This window comes from Pocillopora damicornis, chromosome 13, assembly GCF_964200805.1.
Source record: "Pocillopora damicornis chromosome 13, jaPocDami1.2, whole genome shotgun sequence".
In the NCBI taxonomy this organism is placed as follows: domain Eukaryota; kingdom Metazoa; phylum Cnidaria; class Anthozoa; order Scleractinia; family Pocilloporidae; genus Pocillopora; species Pocillopora damicornis.
Window position 1 is genome coordinate 3,135,247 of NC_142682.1, and position 20,371 is coordinate 3,155,617.

General features: G+C 38.6%; 1 protein-coding gene and 1 pseudogene across 5 annotated transcripts; one reads left to right on the top strand and one right to left on the bottom strand.

The window, feature by feature from the left end:
- Positions 1 to 826: 826 nt before the first annotated feature.
- LOC149035021 (uncharacterized) lies at positions 827 to 17,841 on the bottom strand. 4 transcript variants are annotated; one of them, XM_089191158.1, is made up of 14 exons: positions 17,663 to 17,841; positions 16,527 to 16,619; positions 15,057 to 15,149; positions 13,582 to 13,674; positions 12,006 to 12,107; positions 11,214 to 11,315; positions 7,991 to 8,028; positions 7,529 to 7,636; positions 6,566 to 6,620; positions 4,888 to 5,027; positions 4,295 to 4,596; positions 3,562 to 3,815; positions 1,877 to 2,161; positions 827 to 1,704 (listed from the first exon to the last, which is right to left on the bottom strand). In XM_089191158.1, the coding sequence occupies exons 1-14, from the start codon at positions 17,703 to 17,705 to the stop codon at positions 1,646 to 1,648; spliced, it is 1,767 nt and encodes a 588-aa protein (XP_089047284.1). In that variant the 5' UTR covers positions 17,706 to 17,841; the 3' UTR covers positions 827 to 1,645. The 4 variants fall into 4 exon arrangements, with proteins under 4 accessions (XP_089047284.1, XP_089047283.1, XP_089047286.1 ...); XM_089191157.1 differs by having other exon boundaries at positions 6,557 to 6,620; positions 17,663 to 17,839; XM_089191160.1 differs by lacking the exon at positions 15,057 to 15,149 and having other exon boundaries at positions 17,663 to 17,831.
- LOC149035022 (uncharacterized) lies at positions 17,818 to 20,263 on the top strand (annotated as a pseudogene). The gene has a single exon (XR_016182186.1). The product of XR_016182186.1 is annotated as an uncharacterized LOC149035022 (transcript).
- Positions 20,264 to 20,371: the final 108 nt, after the last annotated feature.

Consider the following 20,371-nt stretch of genomic DNA (forward strand, 5'->3'; position numbering starts at 1 on the left):
GTTCCCTACACTAATTAAAATAGAAATTGACGCCCTCACAGAAACGCTAAAGGTATGCTGGAATAATACCTATTCTAATCGGTGGAACGAAAACTCTTAATTACTCTTTGTCCACAAACGTTGAATTTAAGACTGAACGATGAAAAAAGGCCTATTTATGTTAAAACTGACTTATCTGGCCAGTCAGGTCCGACTTAGTATAACTAATTATACCGAGATAAAAGCTCGATAAAATATCGCAAAATGACGTGTTTTGATGTCTCTCGGAAACGCCTGATCAAACTGATTTCGTCCGGTTCACGTGTTCAGCGACAGGGGATTCTCACGAGGAAATAGAGTCCATAGTTGGGGTCTACCTTAGGGAAACCTTGTCAAAACTCCATCATCTTTTCCGTATATTCCTGCTCCTTGATGCTATTTAAACACTTCCTTAGCTCGCCATCGGTGTTTCCTGCCATTGTTCAAAAAACGTTTTCAGACGTAATGAATTTTAAATCCCATTAAGATTTTGTTACAATGCTGTTGCATGCTTCTACGCCTCCCCAACACACACTCCCCTTTATTCAGAGGACGAGCAGAATAAAAATTTTTTAGTTACAATTGCCACTCGCTATCACCATACCATCTTAGCGCAAACCCAACCAAAGGTCTTAAAAATGGTATAGAAGGCATCCACCATAACCTTACCAATGTAGATAGTGATTTTTGTGTGTAACGAAGTAATGAGCAACGGAGCCGTAAGAGGCTTGGGAGGGAAAATAGTTTCGCCGCAAATCACAGCGCACATAAAACCGAGAAACAAATCAACCTGCTACACAGGCGATCCTTGACGGTTTACAGCTATTTCCTTTAATATCATTCATCGTAAGAAATCTACAAAATACCAGCTTGCTCTAAATAGATAAAGCATAATAACTCTCAACAAAAGCGAAAACATTAAAAATTTTAACAAAAAACTATCAGCACTATTTATAGTGATGGTTATATTTTGTAGATCGGGATCATCATTAAATGTTGCTATATAAAAAAACCTGGTAATGGCCAAGGAGCTTGCTTTCAGGTTGTCAGCACGTGATTTTCTCACGAAAGTTATAGAAATCTACAAAAGCTAGAAGTAATAGTGTTTTAAAAGCACACAACTTCTCTGATATAGCTCAAATATAAAGGGTAAATCAACTGGCTACCCGTAATTAAATAAGCTTTCTTTTCGAAAAATCGCAAATTTTCTCTTTTCGCTACCTTATTTCTCTTCTACAGTTCTATGAACATTAAAATTTTCTCGCCTTTTTTTGCATGACAAAGGCTGTTTCCTACATTTGAAAATTTTGCTTGGATTTTGGCGCACGGCTGGCAAAATTCATCCGCTTGCGCGTGTCTGACGTTTGACTAGTGCGCGAGGGAAGAGCTTTAAGACGATACAAGATGTCGTTCCCAGTCTCTTCCCGTCATAAAATTAATTTTGTGTTTCCTATGCCAATAAGCTAGAGGGACTGTACAAGGAAAAGGCAGAATAAAATTAATCTAATTTTCCTACACTCCCTTCACGTAATACGTCTCAGAGAAAAACAGCGATACTATGTCGGAGGCAGTAAACATTCATCTCGTTCAAGAACGTATGGGGTCCACCATAGGCGAAGCTAAATTTTTAATCGTCAGTCTCGATCTTTTGTTTATCACCAGCACTGTCATCATCACCATCCGCAACTGGAAAAAAATCAATTTAAATATGAACCTCATTATCTAGACTTAAAAGCCATCGAGATGGGTGAGGGGCTGGTTAAATTTCTTATTTTGTCAAAGTTTATGAGAGAATATCTCATCGGCCACCGATGACTTTATTAAAGGACATGATTCTTTATTTTTTAATGTGACTGACCTGCGAGCCTGTCAACTTTTTCAAGTATCTCATCCAGTAATCCAGTTATAACGTCACTAGAGCTTTGGGAATCTGTTGATATCGGTAGGTCAGGATCCATAAGCAATGAAGTCTTGCTTCCCACCGCGCCAAAGTCAACGGCTAGATCTAGTCCTTGCGGGGAAATTTCAGAATGCGCATGATCTGTCCTTTCCTGGTGATCGTCAGCGTCGGTCTGAACCTCTGCATCTTTGGTTTTCCCTTCCTCTAACATCTCATGCTCGTTGAAGCCGTAGATAGAGCCCTCTGACAGCATTATGATTAATAAAAATACATACATATTAACAACGAAATTTATTTATGTTGGCAAGTAAAATACATATCTAACTATTGCCGCGAATGGTGACTAACCATTTGAAATATGTAACTTTAATCCAAAACCGTCACGAAGGCTTTGAGAAAACTCTCACAAATTTTAAATTGGTTAACCCAAAAAAAATCGAAAAAACTGAACGTGATAAAGAGGTTTAAACTCGGTGGCCTCGTGGCACCGTTCCAAGATGCCAGTCACCGCGCATGCGCAAGAACTTAAATTTCCCCTTATGGGTAACCATGCGACGGCTGGGTGTCGACCAGCCCCAACACTAACAATCCCTACCTGCAAGATAGCGAAGCTAATCGAGGCGGAAGGGAAACAAACATTAAGATAAATTCTTCAGTGACAAGTTTGACTGAACAAAGGAAATGACTGGGAGAGCATGCATATACACGAACCATGAAAAAAAGTAAGATAAGTTATAGATAAGCCAATTAGGCATTACATATTACAACTGGAATAAAATTACACACCAAAAAGAAAAGAACAACAAAAACAAAAAATGAAATTGAAAATATTATCATTTTCTAAATTTATCAATTAAAGTATGGACGTCAACATTATTATTCTCTCGCATCAAAATGTTCAGCAGCTGTCTATGCAATAGTCTTTTAAATTTGCACTTAAGCAGAGAACAAAGACAGATGAAAGTGCTATTCCAGATCCTTGCACCCAGTCTTGATAAAGAATTTTTCATATGTTCTGTTCTCAAATGTTTAAGATAGAGATTGCCAGCCGCTGAGGACCTTGTATAATAGTGATATTTTTCTGAAGAATAACTAGTTAATTCTGAAATGTTAGGAGGCGTTAGATTGTTGACGAAATCATGCATAAAAAGAAAACATACAGTTTCGAAATAGATAAGATGAGGAGGGAGAATGTTTGACATGTTGAACAAAGGTACAGCATGGAAGATAAAGGGTTTGAAAAATATTATGCGGAGAGCACGTTTTTGCAAAATCAACACCTTTTTTGGGTGGCGCCAGACTGCAACCCCCTAAGACAAATAAGGTTGAAAAAGAGATCGATATATGTTAAGCAATACAGTTTGTGGGACAAAATATCTCAATCTTGATAAAATGCCTTAAGACTTGCTGATTTTAGATGAAATAAATGCAATTTGTTGAGTCCAAGATAATTTGGAATCGATAAGGACACCAAGATATTTTACATATTCTTTCCATTCCAGAGAGACAAAGGAATTGTTGCTATTTTCAAAGATATTTATGTTCACTTCATAATCAACACGTTTTTGATACGGTCTGAATATAACAAAGTTAGATTTTTTGACGTTTTTTGCCTCGTTAATTGTTTATTCAAGGGAACAAACCTTTTTTGCCTGGCTTCAACATCCTCACTCCACCAATCTGTGTTTTAAGCATATCAAAGAGTTTATACTCGAAGTAACATGTCAGACTGTCTGTTTCCGCGGATTCCAGTTCACATTTCTGAATGGAAGACGACACCTCTTCAATAAGTTTAAAAATGTTAGGCTTCTCCTCGACCAAAGCACTGTCATTCTTTTTGCACTTCTCGATCAAAGAGTAAGCCAAATCACACTTCTCTTCAACATTTGCCATGACTCTAGACAAGGAGAAAATAAAACGATATTTCCTTAATGTAGTTCGTGAACGTTGTGTCATTTCCAAATTCAGTTGGAACTACAGTTGATTAGTGTAAATCTACTAGCGATCTATCACAAATGCTGCAATCTGAGTGGCCAGGCTATTCGCTTTCTATTTGGTAAATAGATTCCATACTGCCGAGCCGTGTCTGTTCAGTAGTAGATCACAGATTATGTTAAAACGTTGTAAGAACAAATCATGGCACACAAAGTGCAGCCAAGTGTGTCACTGATGTGACGAGAAAGTAATTTTCGAAGTGAATGGTGTACTTTGAAGACTTCGTTTCTCTACTTTCGGTGTATTTCAAAATTTCTTACTAATCCCCACATGCATACTTCAGGTGAAGTTCATTTTTAACAGCCAATGATGACTAGGAACACCTTTTTTTTTTTTTTTAATTTTTTCAAACAAAAATTTCCTCAAAGAAACTCTTCATACCTATCCTGAGCGTCCATGGGTGCTATCTTCTCGTTAGTTTTGTCATCAATCTCACTCTTCAGCGCTCTCTCTCCGCTATCCAAGCATGTTCTTAACAAAGCCATGTGTTTCGCAACTCTGTCTCGCAGGTAAAGTTGAGTTTGCAAAATGGAGTCTTTCTTATCCTTCAGTTTCCTTCTAGACTTCTTAATCAACTCGAAATGATCCTCTAACTTTTTAGTTTCGCTGAAAAGTTCCTCTCGTGCTCCGGTGGCCATGTTGGCAACAAGCTCACATTTATGATCGGTATGTTCGCCATACACCTAATGGAGATCAGCAAACAACGACTGAGCAACCTATAGTACCCTCTTTATACCCTGTTGGTAACGACTGATTCCTTCCAGGAATTGAAAAAATATTAAAACATCCCGGCCTGGGTATAAAAATAAATCTTCTTTTGCCTGGTGCCGTTCCGAAATAGGAATTGGTGTCCAGCGTAGTCTCCTTCGCAGTCACGAAATTACGTGACATCCCAAAAAGCGGCTGCGAAGGAGACTGGCACTAGCTGCACTTTAGTAACTTTGAGTCAATACGAATTACGGTAGTTTGTATACCTGACAGACTAGGCAAATAAGACAGTTATCAGTATGACAGAACACTTTCAAAACTTCATCGTGCTCCGGACAAATGTATTTCTTCCGCTTTTCCAAGGCCTTTTCGAATTCTGAAGGCTCTTCCCTTGAATCTTCCTCCGCTGTAAGTTAGATGCAAAGAAGGTGTTAAAACGAGTGTGATGCCGAATAATTCACCTAACACTCCAACTCTTCCAGAGCATTTAGCACCAAAGATCTCTACCCTCATTAAGGCTATACGATCACGATAATAGAAGATACCTGCTAGATTTGAAATAGAGTAATTTTCAGTTGAGTCGAAGGTAATGTAGGGCCTCTTGATCATTTTAATAACTCGCGCTACTTACTCAATTAATAACATTCAAGTGGTTTGTTTGTATTAACTTTGCGTTCTAAATGGTACTAGCACAACGGTATAGTCTTTTACCCCGACTTCCACTCTGAGGCATTGCGGCTAATTCTAATATAAACATGCAGTTAATTTAAAGCTGGCTGTCGACAAAATAGTCATAAAAATTTCATGTTCTTACCTAGAAATAATTTCAGTTGGTTAATACACCTTTTTAAAGAGATTTTTATTTTTTAAGAACAATAGAAAATAATTCAAATAGTACGCGCGCTCTGATTGGGCATAAAACCATTATACATGAGCGTATGTAAACACGGTTTTCGTTCCTCTTTAAGACCTCTTGGTCTTAAAATGGTTTCCGTGTTTCGATAAGCTGGAAACCACTCCGCTTCGCGTCGTGGTTTCCTACGCTTATCTCGTGTTCTCCCAACCTCCCGCGTGTTTACATCAGGCTATGTAAACATGGAAACCATTTTACATTTCTTCACCATAAATAAAGATACAATTGTATCAATTTGAACTAATTGTATAAAATGGAACTTTAATTTGGGCGGAAGTCAAAAAGCGTTGCTTCAAACTTTAACCCTTTACACCCTAACATCAGCATTCATATTCTCCACATTGTTCTCTGTACATTTACTAATGTGCTGACAAGGAGAATTTGTCTAAAAATCAAGAGTTTCTTTGGTTGGTGATCATTTCCTATATTCTCGTGACATTAATGTGCGATTCAGCGGTGATATTTTAAGGAGACACACATGTCAGACAATAATTGGTCGACATACGAACGATACTTTAGATCCACTTTATCCACATTTAGCCAACACTTAGCAGATTCTTTACCAACACTCGGCCGACACTCCTGTCACTTGGTCAGCTCTTGATACTGAGCTCTTTCTCTCAACTCAAATATTCACTTATTTTTCTCTAGTTCTTTGAAACTCTTCTTTCTTTTCTCCTGTGGGTGAGGGGAAGAGGCTTAAAGACGGCTGCCAATTCCCATCAAAACAATGGTTAACAATAACATATACCACCGGCAGTCGCAGTCCACCGATACATCACTGACACTCGACCAATTTTCCGTCGACTGTTAATTGCAACGTAATGGTCGAGGTGTCGGCTAAGTGTCGACTCGCATTACCGACCAAGTATCGACCAATAGCAGCGACCAACAGTCCACCAACTTGAATAACACGATGACTGACAGTTGGCTAACTATCGGTCGATACTTGGCCGACAGATGCGCACATGATCCCATTAACGTTTCAATAAATCGCATAAATCTCTGTCATAACATATCACCTTCAGTACCTTCAGCTGGTATACATGCGCGCCCTGTGTTATAGTAATCTTCTATTCTGAGCTCCTGTTGATTAAAAGAAAGCTGCCTTCAATAAGGAATTGTAATCCTATCTCAGTGGTAAAAGAGGTACGTGATACCAGTATGTGGTTGTAAGGTTATATGTCCCTTACATTTCCTAATTCATACACATCCCGCAAAGCTATAATATTACTTTCTGTGGCTTATGTAATAGACCTGATTTGCATTTTCCTACCTGGACTGAAGTTACCAAAGAAAATTTTCTTTGGTGGTCTGGGGAAGACTAAAATCAGTATAAATGACCGTGAATATATGGAAATCATTCATGCTAACGGTGGATTAATAAATGAATATGAGAATGATCTTTGCAGTGATGAACACCACTTAAGCAGTAATGTAAGAAAGTCTGAAAAAATTTAGGCCTCTGTACCGAAGATGAACCCACGACGCAGCTCTGTGATACTGCTGAAATGCTCTACCAACTTAGCGCACAAATTAAGCCAACTGGGAGCTAGTTATTATGTTGGTTTGAATAAACCCGTGAAGTGATGAATAAAAATGACTGCAAATATATGAGAAACATAAATGTGAACTGAAAATTTCAATTGCACTATTCACAATATTTATTACTTCAAAGGTCTCTCTCATATTTATTTAAAATGAGTATGTGGTAAAAGGATAGTATCAATTTACAGAGGTGGAAGTGGTAGAAAAGCCATCCAACATGATATGACTACTATTTGGAAACCGCAAACAAAGACAGTCCGCATCGTCAATTAAGATACAGAATCATCTCTTAGTTGTTTCTCTCTTTTTTTCGGAGTGTAAGTAAGACAAAAGATGGATAGATTTTCTCAATCTAATGCCGTCAACCCTTGGGTTTCTTTGTTACTCAAATTTGATGTCCAAGATTTCATTGCAATAGCATTCAATATTGTGTCTTTGTAACACACCTCTAAGCTCTTCCTATTATAAGTTGACATAAAAGTGATACATTGATATCTGACACTCATGTTGATGGTTATGCCATTCTTAATGATAGAGTCAGTGCCTTTGACAACCTGAAGAATAAGAATATTACTTTAGAGTTTAGCAATAAAGATGCGTTATTGACAAAGCTGTACATCAGCCAAGTTCTTTAATGTATCTTTCTAGACTGAGATGATACCAATATCCAGCTATCTTAACTAAACAGCGAAGATTTAAGTCAAAGAATTGCTGCATGAATGTCCAAAAATTGTTGTGGTTTTCTTTTTTTTGACCATTGAAAATATCTTTGTGAAAAAAAGGTTGCCTTGCCTACAGAGAATAAAAATCACCTGCCAATAGCCAATCAAAAAACAATGTTTGCTTTGTAGTCCTGCCTGTTCTTACAATTAGTCCTACGACAGTCAAGTATCATGTCCTTCACTTACAACAAACTTGACATCTGTCCCACTATTACTTGATTTTTCTGTTAAAGAAAGTGCAACAGAAATCAAAGAGAAAAAAATTAGCACTCAATAGTATTCTTTACATTTGATACATGGGGTCTCCAATTTGAAAACAAGGGTCTCAGCACCTTGGCAAGTCTTAGATTTATTACTTGCCAATCTTACTAAATGGCAGGGGCTAGAGGAGTTTTTCTACCCCTACATTTTACATCTAATTTTTAATTGCAACCTTTTTTAAAATCTTCACACTAGGGATCATATTATTACAGAAAATTAAAGCATTAGAAACAACGAAAAAATGCAATAGGAATGAAGATTTACAAAAGCTTCAATTTATACTTATGCTGCATAGATACTGTACTATTTGGAGCTAACAACATGAACCACATGCTTGCCATATTTTAATGTCAACTGCATGTTCTTACTGTCCCTAGCTACAAGGGGCCTGGATCCTAATATATTACACTTCTCCCCAAACAAGTGAGAGGAATAATTATTATATGCAAGGGTTACATGCCAACTAACATGTCAACATAAAGAAACAGGTGCGGTGCTCTACAGAACTTAGAATGTTCAAAGTTCACAAATAAGTCTTTGTGGTGGTCTCCTTTCTCAACTGGGATATTTTTGCACTGGCTCTGGTGTTGAACATAGACTTGGAGAATCCACTTTCTCTGTCATATCTTCTATTGCTTCTGGGAAACTGGCAAATTCACCACACTGTCTTGGCCAGAATATTCTCCAGGTTCTGTTGTACTGGACACATCCACAAGTGATGGAAGGGAAACACCCAGATCACTTATCTTCTTACCCTGGGCCTCCTTAACAAATCTTAACCATTCAACTCAACTCATTCTTCCACATCAGAACTTGAAGATTGATAAGCTGTCTTCTTCAAGTGATCAACATGCACAAATTTTACCAGGTTCCTGCAATGGACAAGATAAGTGTGGGGACCTTTCACCTGGTAAATCCTCCCTTTAAAGCATCTTGCAACTCCATGACACTGGTTGACAACTAGAGCAACTTCATTTAACTTGAATGGCTGCAGCTCCACCCTGCCCTCATCATGATGCTGCTTCTGTTTCAATTGATGTTCCCTTACAGCTTTGTTAAGATCTGGTTTTATATAAAACAGTTCCTAATTTGTCTTTCAAGAAAAAGTTCAGCAGGAGAATGCTCTGTGACAGTGTGAGGTATATTACGGTTAAGAATTAGGAAATTGGCTAGCCCATGTTCCAAAGTAAATTTATCGTTAGTATTTCTTCACCTATAAGCTGAGTGATTTTTTCAGTATCTGACACAAAAGTTTGGGGGATTTTTTCACAAGAAACGAGGTTTGGCTTATAGTCAAGGGTTCATTCTCGTTCATTAGCATTTGTGTTCATTGAGCCATTACCCAATTTTTTCCACGAGGTTCACTCACTCAAATGGCCAGTTACAATCAAGAATTTCGCTCTCGGCTTACAGCCAATGGTTTTTGCTTTTTCTTTTGGACAACACAAGTCTGTTGGAAGGTCTCTAACTGTTAGGGTTAGAAATACGGTAATTGTTTTCGCATCAAGTAATGGTTTAGTCTAGCTAGTCTAAAGTAGTCTCTAGAGCTAGTTTGGCCACATGCTCTGAGTGTTCTTCAGCTCCAGTTAATGCAGGATGATATGGCAGAACATGTTTGACCTTGACACCATTCTGTCTAATGAACTGAATGATTTCTACTGCCACCAGTTACAGTCCATTGTTGGAAACAACCTCTTTGGGAATTCTGTGACATGTAAACAAAGTATGCAGTACTTCAATGGTCTTCAAAGTGGTCATGGGGCTCATTGGGATCACCTCTTACCATTTGGAATATGCATCAATGACAATCAGAAAATTCAGCCTGTCCTTCTAAAAGAAATAAATGTGTACATGCTCCCACAGCTTCACAGGCCATCTCCTCAGGGGTAAAGGTGCTTTACGCAGCAACTTGCCCACAGAGCACAAATATGACAAGCACTGGCTCTTTCTTCAATCTCACCATCCATTCCAGACCACCATAATTATCCTCTTGCTAGAGACTTCATTCAACACATACCATGGTGCTCTTGATATAGATCATTCAATAGACATTCCTAATATATGTCAGGAATAACAACTCACAAGCCTATGTGGAAATTATGGCTGAGGCCATGCATGCAAGGTGAAGGATGGGGACTAAGACGAGTTAAGACGGGTTCCTTCCTAGTAGTCAAAGCTATGTCTTTAACAGTAACCAGCAGCTCATCCAGGTAACTGATCAAATAAACTTCTTCTTGTAATCTGTCATGAGCAGTCCATGACACAAGTCTGGACAAAGCATCTGCATTCACATGTTCAGCTGACGTCTTATACTCAATCTCGAGCTAGTATGTGGCTAAAATCAGGGCCCAATCTTTGCAATCTGGCTGCTGCCAATGGAGGCACCCCTGTCTTTGGACCAAAAATAGTGAATAAGGGCTTGTGATCTGTTAGCAGCATAAACTTGAAGCCATAAAGGTATGAATGAGACTTCTTCACCATGAACACAATGGACAATGCCTCTTTTCAATCTGTGAGTAGTTACAATCACTGGCAGTGAGAGTCCAAGAAGCAAAGGCGATCAGTGGTTTTTCCTCTCCGCTCTCCATTACATGAGAAATTACAGCTCTTAACCCATAAGCAGATGCATAACACGCTAGGCGAGGTGGTTCCTTCTGGTTGCAATGAACTAACAAAGGAGAATCTTGTAATTTCTCTTTGCTCTGAACAAATTCTCTCTTGCATTCCTCTGTCCACTTTCAAGGCATGTCCTTCTGCAAAAGGTCATGTGGGGGTGGAGGGTAATGGCCAAATTCAAAACAAACTTCCCATTTGTGACATATGAAATATTCTGTCTAAAGTACACACAAGACATGCATTTTTTCTAAAAATTTGTGCTAAAAATGGGATCAGGACCTCCCCCCTCCCCCTTAATACCCTCTGAGTACCACCTTGTTGCTGTCCAAAAGTACCAACTGTAAATGATATCGTGCCAAACAAGCAATCACCCAGGCCCTAAGTTTGACTGGAACCACCAAAGGACTTATAGTTATTGAAATTAAACATAGAATCTAATAAAGATTATTTATGTGTATCATTATTGGTAATTAATACTTAAGCTGCAATTATTAAAAATTCAGAGTTTGAAATAATAGCAATTTTTACTCACCCTGAGTAGTTGATTCTTGTCCAAAAGGACCTGGAGTGGGTTTACTCCCAAACCCTCCAAACAAGCTGGATGTACTTTTAATTGACAAGCCACTTCCAAATGCTGATTGTTTAAGAAAATTATATGCACCATTAGTACATTCTGTACAGGTGAATAGTGCTCTTCACAAGTGCTGATTGGCAGGTTTTGAAGTGATTAGCTACCACCATTCACCTCCGAGTAGCTGAAGAGACAAAATCCTACATAATCAATTTAATTTCCAACCAATTTTTGGTTTCTTTGTGGTATGTACTAAAACAGTTATTTACTTCTATGTCAGTGAAAGTGGTGGATATTCACCTTGCTGCTTTGCGGCGTGGTAAATGTCCACCACGATTTACCTCCACTTCAGTAACTAATTTTAAAGCATTAAACCTCAATAGGCGAGGTAAGGTGAGATTTGAAGTCTTCCCTTTAAATTGTGACACTTGAAATATTCTGTCTAAAGTACACACAAGACATGCATTTTTTCTAAAATTTGTGCAAGAAATAGGATCAGGACCTCCCCTCTCCCCCTTGATACCCTCTGAGTACAAGCTTGTTGCTGTCCAAAAGTATTGACTGTGAATGATATTGTGCCAAACATGCAATCACCTAGGCCCTGAGGTTGACTGGAACCACCAAAGGGCTTAAGTTATTGAAATTACATGTAGAATCTAAAAAGATTATTTATGTGTAACATTACCAGTAATTAATACTTAAGCTGCACTTATTAAAAATTCAGAGTTTGAAATAATAGCAATTTTTACTCACCCTGAGTAGTTGATTCTTGTCCAAAAGGACCTGGAGTGTGTTTACTCCCAAACCCTCCAAACAAGCTGGATGTACTTCCGAATGACAAGCCACTTCCAAATGCTGATTGTTTAAAAAAAATTATATGCACCATTAGTACATACCATACAGGTGAATAGTGCTGATTGGCAGGTTTTGAAGTGATTATCATGTACTGTTTACCTCCAAGCAGATTAAAAGACAAAATCCTGCATTACTAATTTTATTTCCAACCATTTTTTGGTTTCTTTGTGGTATGTACTAAAACAGTTATTTACTTCTATGTCAGTGAAAGTGGTGGATATTCACCTTGCTGCTTTGTGGCATGGTAAATGTCCACCACTATTCACCTCCACTTCAGTAACTAATTTTAAAGCATTAAACCTCAATTACATTATTTACTTTTCTTAAGTTAAGGGGTGGGGGTGGGGGGATGCTGAATCGGTACCCCACAGGTCTTTGTCAGTAGGACAATGTACATGTAATGCTAGTAATTGGGCAGTGTATACAGACAGTTGACACGTCATGCCTGTGTAAGTGGACAATACTTGTTGTGTGTCCACTTTGTTCTTGCGCAATTTGTTAAGTTTTTTTTATGAAAACATAACCGATGTCTAATTTCTCTCTCAAACATTGTTACAGTTTTGACTCATTGCATGGTAACAGGACTTCCTTTCATCCAATTCTGTCTGTAATCAAACTCATGATCAACAAATAGGCTCCTGTGGAGTATATTGCACGAAACAAGCCTGCATGTACATAAGAAGGTACTACTGACAGTTTCTTTAAAGGGCCACCACTGTTTTTTAGGAAACTCACCCCCATTACCTAAGTAAGTGGGGTGACTGGTACTCCCCACCCCTACCCCTAAGTTTAGGGGTAGGGGTGGGGAGATGCTGAATTGGTACCCCACAGGTCTTTGTCAGCAATTTGTTCAGCCAGTCCTTCACAAAATGAGAAAGGTAAATTTGACCCTCTAGCTCTGACCACTCTATTAAGCAAGACTCAGCAGTAAAAGTGTCCTCCTTTAAGCTCCTTGCAAAAGAGGATAGCCTCTTTTGAAGAAGTTTTACCTCCACTGCTGCTTATTTGTAATAGTGCACAGAACTTCAAGTGCATCATTCATACCCGGAAGTAAAAAAGGCAGAAGTTAAATTAGTGCTCAAAAAATCAACAGGCTGGAATCCAATCAAAACTATAACAAAATTCTTGATAGTGATTGGTTATCCTCAACCTGATTTGAGCACCAGTAGGACAGTGTACTTGTCATGTTTGTAATTGGACAACATATATATTGACAGGTGACATGTTGTGCCTGTGTAAGTGGACAATACTTGTCATGTGTGCACAATGTTGTCGTGCAATCTGTGGGTTTTTTTTAACCAAACATACAATCACCAAGGCCCAGAGGTTGACTGAAACCGCCAATGGGCTAGTTATTGAAATTACAAGAAGAATCTAAAAAAGATTATTTATGTGCAACATTACCAGTAATTATAATACTTAAGCTGCACTTATTAAAAAAATAAGAGTTTCAAAGAAAAGCAATTTTACTTACCCTGAGTAGTTTGTTGCTGCCCCAAAAAACTTGAGGTGGGTTTACTTCCAAACATGCTGGTTGTAGTTCTGACAGGCTTGTCACTCCCAAATGCTGATTATTTGAGAAAATCATATGCACTATTAATACATACCATACAGGTGAACAGTGCTCTTTGCAAGTGCTGATTGGCAGGTTTTGAACTAATTTGCAAGTACTATTCACCTCCAAGCAGATCAAGAGACAAAATCCTTCATCAGCAATTAAATTTCCAACCATTTTTTGGTTTCTTTGTGGTATGTACTAAAACAGTTAATATTCACTTCTGTGTCAGTGAAAGTGGTGGATATTCACCTTGCTGCTTTGCGGCATGGTAAGTGTCCACCACTATTCACCTCCACTTCAGTAACTAATTTAAAGTATTAAACCTCAATTGCATGCTTTGCCTTTTTTAAGTTAAAGGGTGAGTGTGGGGAGGTGCTTAACTGGTACCCCATAGGTCTTGGTCAGTAATTTGTTCAGCCAGTCCCTCACAAAATGAAAAAGGTAAATTTGACCCTCCAGCTCTGACCATTCTTTTATGCAAGACTCAGCAATAAAAGTTTCCTCCTTTAGGCTCCTAGCAAAAGAGGATCACTTCTTTTGAAGAAGTTTTACCTCTGCTGCTGCTTACTTGCGTGTATTGCAATCCTGCAAAGAACTTGAAGTGTGTCATTCATACCCGGAAGTAAAAAAGGCAGAAGTTAAAGTAGCGCTAAAAAAAATCTACAGAACAGTTGAAAGGTGGAAGATTTGTTCAGAAATATCTCATATAGTTCAAATTGCTCATTTACCTTGCATATAAGCTTTGAATCAAGATAAATTTAAAAAATACAGAGGAAAGCTTTGCTACTTTTAAAACCATGAATATATGAAAGGGGGGGTTGCCATTATGGAGTTATACTCGATTTTGCAAGATCTGTTACTTTCAAACTTGACAAAAATAAAAATTATAGGCTGGAAAGATTCTTTCTTTTTGTCCTTTGATGAATTTAAACCTCTCAATCTGACCACATCCAAAAACTGGTCCACACAAAATAAGTAAATGTCATAACACTACACATAAGGTGAAATTAGCGGAATCTAATTAAAACTATAATAAAATTCTTGATAGTGATTGGTTATCCTCAACCTGATTTGAGCACCAGTAGGACAGTGTACTTGTCATGTTTGTAATTGGACAGCATATATATTGACAGGTGACATGTTATGTCTGTGTAAGTGGACAATACTTATCATGTGTGCACAATGTTGTCGCGCAATCTGTGGGGTTTTTTTACCAAACATATATACGATCACCTTGGCCCTGAGGTTGACTGAAACCACCAATGGTCTAGTTATTGAAAGTACATGAAGAATCTAAAAAAGATTATTTATGTGTAACATTACCAGTAATTAATAGTTAAGCTGCACTTATTAAAAAAATCAGAGTTTCAAAGAAAAGCAATTTTACTTACCCTGAGTAATTTGTTGCTGCCCCAAAAAACTTGAGGTGGGTTTACTTTGAAACACGCTGCTTGTAGTTCTGACAGGCTCGTCACTCCCAAATGCTGATTAATTTAGAAAATCATATGCACTATTACTACATACCATACAAGTGAACAGTGCTCTTTGCGAGTGCTGATTGGCAGGTTTTGAACTAATTTTCAAGTACTATTCACCTCCAAGTAGATCAAGAGACAAAAACCTGCATCAGCAATTAAATTTCCAACCTTTTTTTGGTTTCTTTGTGGTATGTACTAAAAAAGTTAATATTCACTTCTGTGTCAGTGAAAGTGGTGGATATTCACCTTGCTGCTTTGCGGCATGGTAAGTGTCCACCACTATTCACCTCCACTTCAGTAACTAATTTTAAAGCATTAAGCCTCAATTGCATGCTGTGCCTTTTTTAAGTTAAAGGGTGAGTGTGGGTAGGTGCTTAACTGGTACCCCATAGGTCTTGGTCAGTAATTTGTTCAGCCAGTCCTTCACAAAATAAGAAAGGTAAATTTGACCCTCCAGCTTTGACCATTCTTTTATGCAAGACTCAGTAATAAAAGTGTCCTCCTTAAGGCTCCTAGCAAAAGAGGATCGCTTCTTTTGAAGAAGTTTTACCTCTGCTGCTGTTTACTTGCGTGTATTGCAATCCTGCAAAGAACTTAAAGTGCGTCATTCATAACCGGAAGTAAAGAAGGCAGAAGTTAAAGTAGTGCTAAAAAAAATCTACAGAACAGTTGAAAGGTGGAAGATTTGTTCAGAAATATCTCAAATTACTCATTTACCTTGCATGTAAGCTTTGAATCAAGATAAATTTAAAAAATACAGAGGAAAGCTTTGCTACTTTTAAAACCATGAATATATAAAAGGGGGGGGGTTGCCATTATGGAGTTATACTCGATTTTGCAAGATCTGTTACTTTCAAACTTGAAAAAAATTAAAAATTATAACCCGGAAAGATTACTTCTTTTTGTCCTTTGATGAATTTAAACCTCTCAATCTGACCACATCCAAAAACCGGTCCACACAAAATAAGTAAATGTCATAACACTACACATGAGGTGAAATTAGCGGAATCTAATTAAAACTATTAATAACAAAATTCTTGATAGTGATTGGTTATCCTCAACCTGATTTGAGCACCAGTAGGACAGTGTACTTGTCATGTTTGTAATTGGACAGCACATATATTGACAGGTGACATGTTATGCCTGTGTAAGTGGACAATACTTGTCATGTGTGCACAATGTTGTCGCACAATCTGTGGGTTTTTTTTACCAAACATACAATCACCTTGGCCCTGAGGTTGACTGAAAGCACCAATGGGCTAGTTATTGAAATTACATGAAGAATCTAAAAAAGATTATTTATGTGTAACATTACCAGTAATTAATAGTTAAGCTGCACTTATTAAAAAAATCAGAGTTTCAAAGAAAAGCAATTTTACTTACCCTGAGTAGTTTGTTGCTGCCCCAAAAAACTTGAGGTGGGTTTACTTCCAAACACACTGGTTGTGGTTCTGACAGGCTCGTCACTCCCAAATGCTGATTATTTGAGAAAATCATATGCACTATTACTACACACCATACAGGTGAACAGTGCTCTTTGTGAGTGCTGATTGGCAGGTTTTGAACTAATGTGCAAGTACTATTCACCTCCAAGCAGATCAAGAGACAAAATCCTTCAACAGCAATTTGATTTCCAACCATTTTTTGGTTTCTTTGTGGTATGTACTAAAACAGTTAATATTCACTTCTGTGTCAGTGAAAGTGGTGGATATTCACCTTGCTGCTTTGCAGCTGGGTGAATGTCCACCACTATTCACCTCCACTTCAGTAACTAATTTTAAAGCATTAAACCTCAATTGCATGCTTTGCCTTTTTTAAGTTAAGGGGTGAGTGTGGGGAGGTGCTGAATTGGTACCCCATAGGTCTTGGTCAGTAATTTGTTCAGCCAGTCCCTCACAAAATGAGAAAGGTAAATTTGACCCTCCAGCTCTGACCATTCTTTTATGCAAGACTCAGCAATAAAAGTGTCCTCCTTAAGGTTCCTAGCAAAAGAGGATCACTTCTTTTGAAGAAGTTTTACCTCTGCTGCTGCTTACTAGCGTGTATTACAATCCTGCAAAGTACTTGAAGTGTGTCATTCATAACCGGAAGTAAAAAAGGCAGAAGCTAAAGTAGCGATAAAAAAAATCTACAGAACAGTCGAAAGGTGGAAGATTTGTTCAGAAATATCTCATATAGTTTAAATTACTCATTTACCTCGCATATGAGCTTCTGCTTAAGATAAAGTTCAAAATACAGAGGAAAGCTTCGCTATTTTTAAAACGATGAATGTACCGAGGGTTCTCATGACGCAGTTATACTCGACTTTGCAAGATCTGTTACCTTCAAACTTGAAAAAAAAAATCATAACCTGGAGAGATTCTTTCTTTTTGTTCTTTGATGAATTTGAACTTCTGAATCTGACCATATCCAAAACCTGATCCGTAAGAGGGGTGTGAATAGATTTGAAATTGTAGTTACCACCGCTTATGGTTTTAAGCCTATCTGTAATTAATATACATTCCCAACACAACACTTACTTGATCCTGTGCCAAAGGTAGTATTTTGCGAAGATTCAGACATGCTCGGATGATCCGTTGAATAACCAAGAATACACGAATGATGCTTCAGGAATCAGTACCTTGTGTAAGAAGCTAGTCTGAGCTACCTCGCTTTTGAGCGAGTAAGTTTGATTTGCATTTCTCAAGCCGTTTTGTCATTTTTTTGTGAATATTTAATTATCTTAGCGCAACGCGGCAAAAATAGATCAGGTGACTAATTATTTAAAAACCTAGAAGTTCGTTACGCAACTTACATTTCAAAAGTGTCACCATAGATCGCACCTCGAAGCTTACTAGCCGCATATGGAACACAAATTGTAAGTATAATATTTTTCCCGTCGCTTCAACCGAAATCGACATGTGTAATAACCTTCTTTGTCATATTAATTTAATTTTTCAGTTGACTATATTACTACAAGTGCAAATAAATTCCATGTACGGTCATGTACGCAAAAATCAGTTAGTGGTGAAATCTTCAACGTAAAGTAGCCCTTCAATCACAGGAGCGAATCAGTCAAAATTTGTTGCAGAAGATTACGCCGAGTTACTAACTACCGCCAAGCTTCGCATTTAAATTCCGCTCACAATGCCGCCGAAGGTAGACGTGAAAACTCTCGCGGGAAAACTGGACAATGCCGTCAAACTCTTGTACGAATTAATGGAAGAATTCGAAACAATTTTCTCCGTAAAACCGGAACTAAAAGTACTTGAAGCAGCATTCAGTTTAGTAGAAATCAAGTACAGGCTGGTCAAGAAACAGCAGGAAACAATTCTGGATAGACTGGTCGACGAAGGCACTGGCCCAGAAGACGAACTCGTGTTAGCAACAAAGAAAGCTGGAGACAAAACCAAAGCTGATTTCCTTCAAATCACTTTAAAGTTTGCTGCATATCAAAAGGAACAAAACTCCTCAGAAAATTCTAACAATGCGACAACTCTGGAAGCGCTAACATTATCAATGTCGTCCATGACGTCGGCGGTGCAGAAAATGGCCGATAACATCGGATCAAAACCGTCAAACTCAAGTTTACAACGATTACCTGTACCAGTATGGGACGGAACTCGCAGAACCTATGCCACGTGGAAAAAGGAGTTCAGCCATTGGATGAAGAAATACGGTCAGGATAAAGATGAACAATTGCAACGTTTTCGAAATGCAATGCCAAAAGGATCGTTCTGGACCGACCAAGTAAAAACTTGTAAAACCATTGACAGCGCGTGGATCATTTTGGATACAGAGTTCGCAGACAGACGAAAATTAATGGACGAACTGCACACCGAGATTAATAATCTTAAAGCAGTCAAACGAGATTCTAAGTCCCTAACGCATTTCGCTACGACAATAGCCTGTTATGTAAGTGACATGGAAGATAATATTGGGTGTCCTGTGCTGGAGTCAGTTGAAGCGCCGTTCCTCATTCCCAGCTTCTGTCCAAACTCGATCCAAGTGACAATTCAGATTTTGGTAGAGAAATGAAAAGAGAAGGAAAAGAAGAAACCGTGAGCAATCTAATCACCTGGTTACATCAAGAAGCGAGTATTCGTTCCCGAGGGAAAGCGAACACCAACACAGTGGAAAGAAACGAAATTCGCCGAGACAAAAGTCCCAAAAAGACAGAAAATAACGCCGCTAACAGCGAGGATTCTGACGATGAAACATGTCCTCTTGGCTGTAAGACCAAACATCACCTGGCTGCATGTCCTAAGTTTCAGATTCTAACAGTCAATCAAAGGTGGGAGGTTGTAAAGCAACATTGGCGATGTCGCAAGTGTCTGAGAGCGCATCACACAAACGATTGCAAGAAACCAGACGGCTCAACCTGCGACAAATGCAGAAAAAACCATCACCGGTGCCTACATAATGAGAAGACTGGAGAAACTAACACAAGTTTGAATCCCAAAGCACCACCGTTTCAAAGTCAGTTCCAAGGGCCCACACCTACATCGAATGGTAACATCCAGGGGAATGCTGTGTACCAGAAAAGCAAGTTGAAACCTGTTACTGGACTTTGCCCTGTGCAAAAAGTTAAAGTCATGGACAAAAATGGAAACTTTGTCGAAGTTCTCGCCATGTTGGACTCCGGGTCTAACACAAGCCTACTCTCCAAAAGTGCAGCTGGTCGACTTGGCTTAAATGGAGCAGCAACACGTCTCACTATGAATCTGGCGGGTGGAAAGAAGAAAAGCGAACCTTCTGAGATAATCGATGTCACGGTTGCCTCGCCCTCTGACGAAGATATTACGAAGACCCTTCAAGTGTATACCGTAACTAGACCTTGCAGTAGTGCCAAAACAATTTCTAAGGAGTCAGTGAGACAATACAGCCATTTGAAGAACGTTTCCGATAAAATACATCTCTCGGGTGGTGCCATAGATCTCCTTATTGGCACAGACTTCGTAGAGGCCTTCATTGATATTCACACAGTGTCCGGAGAACCTGGAGAGCCCATCGGGAAAAGAAACTGTTTTGGATGGTACGTTCTGGGACAGTTCGAGTCAAGCGGCTCCACTCTATCTGAAATTCAGTCAATAGAAGTAGGGACAGTGAGTGTCGAGGAAGATATCAAGAAACTTCTGCACCAAGACCTCCTCGGAGTCAAACCAACCAAACTCTGTACTTGCACTGAAAACGTGTTACGTGAGAGCAAGTTCGTGAAGTCCCTCGCAGCTTCAACTACCTTGGTCGAC

Bases quoted from the DNA above. Each gene is read 5' to 3' on its own strand.
- LOC149035021 (XM_089191157.1), bottom strand. From the start codon at position 17,705: ATGTCTGAATCTTCGCAAAATACTACCTTTGGCACAGGATCAA. The intron at 7,637-7,990 runs GTAAGTGAAGGA...CTTATTCTTCAG, and splicing joins GGACAGATGTCAAGTTTGTT to GTTGTCAAAGGCACTGACTC. The intron at 1,705-1,876 runs GTCAGTCACATT...ATTTTTTTCCAG, and splicing joins AAAAGTTGACAGGCTCGCAG to TTGCGGATGGTGATGATGAC.